The sequence below is a fragment of the Ovis canadensis genome, chromosome 5 (genome assembly GCF_042477335.2).
Source record: "Ovis canadensis isolate MfBH-ARS-UI-01 breed Bighorn chromosome 5, ARS-UI_OviCan_v2, whole genome shotgun sequence".
In the NCBI taxonomy this organism is placed as follows: Eukaryota; Metazoa; Chordata; class Mammalia; order Artiodactyla; family Bovidae; genus Ovis; species Ovis canadensis.
In genome coordinates this window covers 27,234,419-27,241,211 of record NC_091249.1, presented here as the reverse complement: position 1 = coordinate 27,241,211, position 6,793 = coordinate 27,234,419, and the positions used below count along the sequence as shown (strand labels likewise).

The following is a 6,793-nucleotide window of genomic DNA, read 5'->3' as shown; positions in this document are numbered from 1 at the left end:
AAGCCGATCTCTTTTCAATGCTGGGGCTCAGTTCTGACCACGTCACTAACCACAGAGGAAGGCAGACACCATGCTCATCATAGCATTGACTGTGATGCTGGTCTCAGAGCTGACAACTGTACAACCAGGACACTGAGCATGACAGTGAGGACGGTAAAGCCTGATCATGATTTTGATGGTAGCATGGCCAGGGCACCGTCCAAAGCTAGGTCAGAACCCTGACCACAGCATGACCAGGACAGTGATTGTGACTCTGAGCACAACACAGCCAGGAAGCTGACCACCACACTGACCACAGCACAGCTAAGAGCGGTAGAGGCCAGAGTACTGACTGCAGGGCTGACCCCAGTAGGACCAGGGTGCTGATGCCAGCACAGGTCATAGTTTAACAGGACACTGACTACAGCATGATCAGGGCACTGAAATTGGCCGACCACAGCTGTTGAATGCATTGGCCAGGGTCCAGTCAGAAAAACAGAGCTCACACCAGATAGTTCAACAGCAGGAATTTTGTATGGGGATTTAGTCACAGAGATGGCAGTTAAGCTTTAAAAGTAAATACGAGAAAGTGAATCTACTCAAGAGTAGCAAGCCACCTCCAAGGGCTGAAGCAGCAGAGGGAGGAGCGGGTTACCAGGGTAACGGCCACCTGGCAGGAGCTGAATGAACCATGGTGAGGACTCCCAATGGCGCTGATGTCCAAACTAACAACGTACAATCAGGACACCGAGTATGACCCTGACCGTAGTATGACCTGATCATAATTTTAATATATCCTTCATTGTAGTAATGCCCTCTGGGAATTGAGCGCTGGCGAGGTGCTCTCTTTATGCGTGAGTCACAAAGTCCCCAAACAACTCAAGAGGAAACAGTTCTCCCAAGAGAAGGAAATCTCTTTGCCTGGCATTGCATGGCCGAGAAGGGACAGAGCAGGGTGGAACCCAGGTCTGATCGTATAACAAGCTCTTTCTCCTTGCTTTGACAAAAACACCCATAACTTGTTATCTGTCCCACACAATAGGATCAGCAAAATTCCATGCTTCCCTATTCCCAATATTTATGATCAATTCCTCTATAACCTGACTGGCCTGCTCCCTTACTACCCCTCCCCGTCAAAAAAGCCACAGAAGGACTTTGGAGAGAAGACGATTGGGGAAGCCGAGGAGCGGGGAGGCAGAGAAAGGATGGAGGCAAGACAAGGACGCTCCTCATCTGCAAACAGCTTCGTGTGGAGGTGGCGTTAGTACGGATTCTCTTAGGATTCTGGTCTCCAGTCTTGGGCCGTTGAAATGAGAGGGAGAGACTGTCGCAGGTGTGGTGGGGGAGGGGAGGCAGCCTGAGGACCCCTGGAGAAGGGGAAGAGGTGAAAACAAGGTGCCCACCAGCTGGTCACCCCTTTCGGCCTAGTCTAACGATCTCCCGCCCGCTGCATCTGTCTTCCTTTTTGTCTCCTTCTTCCACTCCACCCCTGGCCCCCCATGTCATGGCCGTGGCCCCTTCCTGCAAAGAAGAGTTTCACACACTTTGCCTCAGTTTCTCTGTTCACTCCTGACTTCTTTAAACATGAGGCCTCTCAATGTCTCTTCTTTGCTACCAGGCCTTTCTCCTACTAATCCGTCCCTTGATCCCCCTCCCACCCCTCACGACAACGTAGGAAATGTCCAGGGAGGGGGAAATTGACAACCACGTGATGGAACCTCACTCCCTCCCCCCCATCTCCATGACCACCACCCCCCCCCCATGGCCTTGGGGTTCTGGGTCGCGTCCCCAGCTACCCTCCCCTTCTTCCTTCCATCTTCCTTCCCCCTCTTCCCCACCCCCAGACCCAGTAAGATCCGCTCCCGAAAACGAGCTGGGGGTTGGGCTGGGGGGCGGAGCCCGCAACAAAGACTCTGAGCGAGCGCGGGGGGCGGGGGTGGGGCGGGATCCCAGCCGCCGGCGAGGCGGGGGAGGCGGCGGCGGAGGGTCGCCCTGGCCGGCGGGCGGGCGGGGTCGCGCCTGGTGGCGGTCCCCGGGCCGAGGCGCCGCTAGGGCGGGCGGGGGACGGGACGCCGGGCCGGGGGCACGTCATGTGGCCGCTCGCGGTCCCGCCGCCGCCGCCGCCGCTGCTGCTGCTGCTACTGTGTTCAGGCCTCGCCGGACAGGTAGGGGCCCGGCGGGCAGGTGCGGGCGCCGAGGGCTCCAGGAGGGGAGGGGGCTCAGGAGGTCCCGCAGAAACGGGACTGGGGGCTCCATGGCTTCCCCCCCGGGGCGGTGAGGGAAGGGGGGTCGCAGCGGGGGAGGGGCTGGGCCGTCCACCCTGGCTTCGGGAATAAGAAGGGAAGCTTTAAATTCAGCTTCAAAGCATCCTAGGTTTGGGGGACCACCTGACTCCAGCTTCGGGGTTATCAACCTCTTGGTGACCCGGAGCCCACACCCGCCATCTCGCTCGAGCTTAGTGGGGTTGTGGGAGGGGACTTCAGGGGGGTTTGGGCATTACTTGTCCTTCACTCCCTCCATCACAGCCCCCCACTCCTCGCCAGCACCCCCTAGTGCGGGCAGGGGGTGGGACTCACATGTGTGTGACTGATGGGGATGTGTGTGAGGTGCTGGAGGGGTGCTGGGTGAACGTGGGGGCCTTTGTGTCACGGTTGGGTGTGACTGAGAGTTTGTGTGTGTGGCTGTGCAGGTGTGGGGCCGGCTGTGCCTGAGTTGGGGCGGGATTGGGAGAGGGTGTGTGTATGTGAGGCAGAGTCTGAGTGTCACAGCTGGAAGCTGTGAATTGAAGGGCTGTTGTGACAGTGGGAGGCTTGTGAGTCTGCGACCCGGAGTTGTGTATGTGTGTGTGGCTGGCAGAGTGGCAGCAAGTGAGGTCTGTGTTAATCCCAGTGGCGTTTGGGCAGCTGTGACCGTGTGTAAAGGACTGTGTGTGTCAGTGTCCCCACGACTCTGTCCATCTGCCTGGGTGTTGTACAAAATGTGCGCGACCAGGTGTGTGGCTATGTGGGAGCTTCGGGTAATTGTGTGTCATTTGTGCCCAAGTCATTCTAAAAGGGGGTGTGTGGGGCAAGGACTGTGTGTGCAAACGTGTATATCCATGTGTGTGTGTGCACTGCACACTCCATGCTTTCACAGAAGCGTGTCTCCCTCTCCATGCTACCTCACCTCTTGAGCAGGCTTTGCAAAAGGAGGGGTGGTCCCAGCTTTCTAATGCTATTGGGAAACCTCTTTCCTCCTCCATCTTGGGGTGGGAGCCCCCTAAGTTCTCATCTTAGAAGCTCAGAAGGAAGCTGGAATCCAACATAATAAAATAATAATTATGATAACAGCTAACACTTATTAAATGCTTATTATGTGCGGGGCACTGTTTCAAGCACACAGAATGAACTAAGGCATTTAATCAGTAATTAATGGGCGCTCATGTTACCTTCGCTTTACAGATGGGGAAGCCAAGGCACTGGAAAGTTAGGTCACTTGCTTAAGCTCAGACAGCTAGGGTGTGGCAGAGCTGGGACTGAACCAAGGCTCCTGAACCCACACATTTACTGTCTTGTTAAATAATCTACTCTATGGGTGTGGACAGTGCCTGTGTGCACACTAGAAGGGTTTCTAGGTAGAAACTCAGAGGAAGAACAGTCCTGGCACCTTCTCTTTTGTGGTCAAGAGAAGAAAAAGGGCCTTCCCTGACAGTCCAGCGGTTAGCACTCTGCACTGTCACTACTGAGGGCCCAGGTTCAACCTCTGGTCAGGGAGCTAAGATCCCACGAGATGCGTGGTGTGGCAAAAAAGAGAGAGAAGAAAGAAATCAGGCCCTTGTGCCCACCCTGGGGGTCTGGGGACATTGGGAGGGATGGAGATCAGACTCCAGGTATAAGGATTTCCAGGCCACAGAAGACCTCAAGAGGTCCCCTCCCTCACTCTGTTCTCCCACCACAGTATCCAAGTACTGACTGGGATGGGAGTGTGCTTAGTGCCAGGCATCAGGCGGCACACTACAGGTGCTCGATTGGTACATGAATCCCAAAGAAGTAAAGAACGTCAGCTGAGTGAGAGACAAGAAACCAAAAGATGCTTACACTCAAGAGAACGGTGGATAAAAATGCACCAGGAGGGAAGTTGAATTGCATTTCCAAGAAGGATCCTTGGAACCACCATCAGGGGACTCTTCCCTCACCCCTGCTAACCTTTAGGAAACTCTAGATTTCCTGTCCTGTGGCCAAGATTGTCTAGGGGTGCGGGAGAGTGCAGTGAGAGGTGCCGTTGGGTGACCCCAGAGAAGGGTGGGAGAAGCTTGGAGGCGGGACTCACATGACGATTCATGGGGGAGGAGCTAAATGAGGCTGTTTGGGGGCGGGACTAAACTGAGTCCGTGGAGGCGGGGCTAAACGGTGGATGGGGCAGAACTTAGAGCTGGGGTAAGCAGTTGGGGTGATGCTGGTCGGGTCCTACTACTAGATACAGTGGGCGCTTCTGTGTTGTGTGTCCCAGCTTGCCCACCCAGCCTAGGGCCCCAGCGAGGAGAGAAGTCTGGAAAATGGACACTCTGTCCCCTCCGAGTCTCCTCCATTGTTTCCCAGAGCCTCCTCCCCTCATTGATGGGCCCTGGGCTCCACCAGGGGTCCTTTCTGGAAATTATGCCTTTGTCCATTCAATCAACAGATATGATGAAGCACTGGAGATACAGCCTTGAACCAAGTCATCAAGTCCCTGCCCTCCTGGGGTTGACCTTGTAGTAGGAGAGACAGACAAAAACCGAATAAATATATAATACAGAGTGAACAACTAAATCAATATATAATACAGCACAAGTGGCATGAAGAGTGATTAAACAGGGTAAAGGAGGTTAAGGGCTTCCCTTGTGGCTTAGTGGTAAAGAATCCACCTGCCAAGCAGGAGATGCAGGTTCTATCCCTGGGCGGGGAAGATCTGGAGAAGGAAATGGCACCCCACTCCAGTATTCTTGCCTGGAAAATCCCATGGACAGAGGAGCCTGATGGGCTACAGTCCATGGGGTCACAAAAGAGTCAGACACCACTTAGTGACTAAACAACAAAGGAGGTGGTGGGTGGGGTGGGGAGCTGTTTTAGCAGGTGTGATAGAGACTGTGTCTCTAAGGAGGTGGTGAGGCTCCCTGAGAAGTGAGAGAGATGCCTTCTGTGTCCCAGGGGGAAAGCTTTCAAAGCAGGAACAGCAAGTGCAAAGGCCCTGAGGTAGGAACAAGCTTGGAGTGTTTGAGGAGCAGCAAGAAGGCTGGTGTGGCTAGAGAGGAGTGAGGGAAGGAAGAGCCGAGGGGAAGATGAGGCCAGGGAAGCCAAAAAAAGGACCAGACCAAGTAGAAACTTGTGGGCTGTGGATAGGAGCTTGATTTTACCCTGAGAACAGGAAAGTAATACATGTCAGAGGAGCTGTCCATCCATCCAGGGTCTGGAGCTACCAGAGAGCTTGATAGCTTCAAGGCTCACCATCTTTCCTATTGGAAAGATGCTCCGTTCCTGACCACTGGGAAGTCCTGTTTCAGATCTAGCTGCATTGGGACTTCCCAGGTATTCTAGTGGTTAAGAATGTACCTGCCAATGCAGGGGACACTGGTCCAATCCCTGGTCTGGGAAGATGCCACATGCCATGGAGGGCTGCTAAGCCTCAGTGCACCGCAGCTACTGAGCCTGTGTGCCCCAGAGCCTGTAGTCTACAACAAGGACGCCACTGTAATGAGCAGCCATTGCACCGAAACCAGAGAGTAGTCTCCACTTGTAGCAACTAGAGAAAGCCCGAGCAAAGGAATGAAGACTCAGCAGTCAGAAAAAGAGAAAAGATACAGCTACATCTGTGGCACTGTGTGACTTTGGGGTTCCCGCTTTCCTGGGGTCCTCGCGGGATGGGACAGGAGGGATGGCTCAGTTCATACTGCATGCCTCAGGGGCTCGGCGCGTGTCATTCCCTCTGCCTGGGACACTGTTCCCCTAGGTAGCTACTCAGCTTCCTCCCTCCCCTTCTGCTTAAATGTCACCTCTGAGAGCTCTGCCTCTGTGCTGTTTTTCTTGATAGCCTTTGTCACTACGTCTCCAGGATTTGTTTATTCACTTACTGGGCTTCCTGGGTGGCTCCGTGGTAAAGAATCTGCCTGCCATGCAGAAGACATGGGTTCAGTCCCTGGGTCGGGAGGATCCCCTGGAGAAGGAAATGGCAACCCACTCCAGTGTTCTTGCTTGGGGAATACCAGGCAGAGGAGCAGAGGAGCCTGGGCGGAGGAGCCTGTCGGGCTACGGTCCATGAGGTCACAAAAGAGTCGGCCGTGACTTAGAGACTAAACAACAACAAAACAACAAATTATTGTCTCTCTCCCCCTAGAGGGGCAACTTATCGGGGTCTGGTGATCTGTTGTATCAGTGTTTACAGCAGAGCCTGGCACGCAGTAGGATCTCAAAAAATATCTGTCGAATGAATGGATCAGTCCCTCCTCCTCCTCCCCCCACAGAGTCTCTTTCTTTCTCAAACAGTGGGACTCTTGTGCCAAGGGAAGGTCAGGGGAACAACCCTCCCCTTGGGTTATCCCATACCAATTTCAAGTCAACCATCGCTCCTGGATCGCAGGCGTTAGGAAAACCCGTCTTCATCTGTGCCTAAAAATTCTAGCACTCCAGGGCACCACTATTTAGGATTAAGACGCTGTTCCCCCAGGGCTCCATTAGAGAATGTAAATGTTTCGGGTGGAGGGAAGTAAAAGGAAATCTCGAGGACTCCCAGATAATTAAGTGAATTGGACGTTTTCTTCCTAAGGGGTTGCTGCTGAGCTCAAGCTGGAGGAGCTGGGGCG

At 54.1% G+C, this 6,793-nt stretch overlaps 1 protein-coding gene across 1 annotated transcript in view; it reads left to right on the top strand.

Annotated features, from left to right (window-relative positions):
• Positions 1 to 1,917: 1,917 nt before the first annotated feature.
• The window catches only part of OLFM2 (olfactomedin 2), a 74,189-nt gene continuing 69,313 nt past the window's right edge, over positions 1,918 to 6,793 (top strand). Inside the window, exon 1 of the mRNA XM_069590999.1 lies at positions 1,918 to 2,144. Within this exon, the coding sequence (XP_069447100.1) occupies positions 2,070 to 2,144 (75 nt within the window). The 5' untranslated portion in view covers positions 1,918 to 2,069. The remainder of the gene's footprint in view (positions 2,145 to 6,793) is intronic.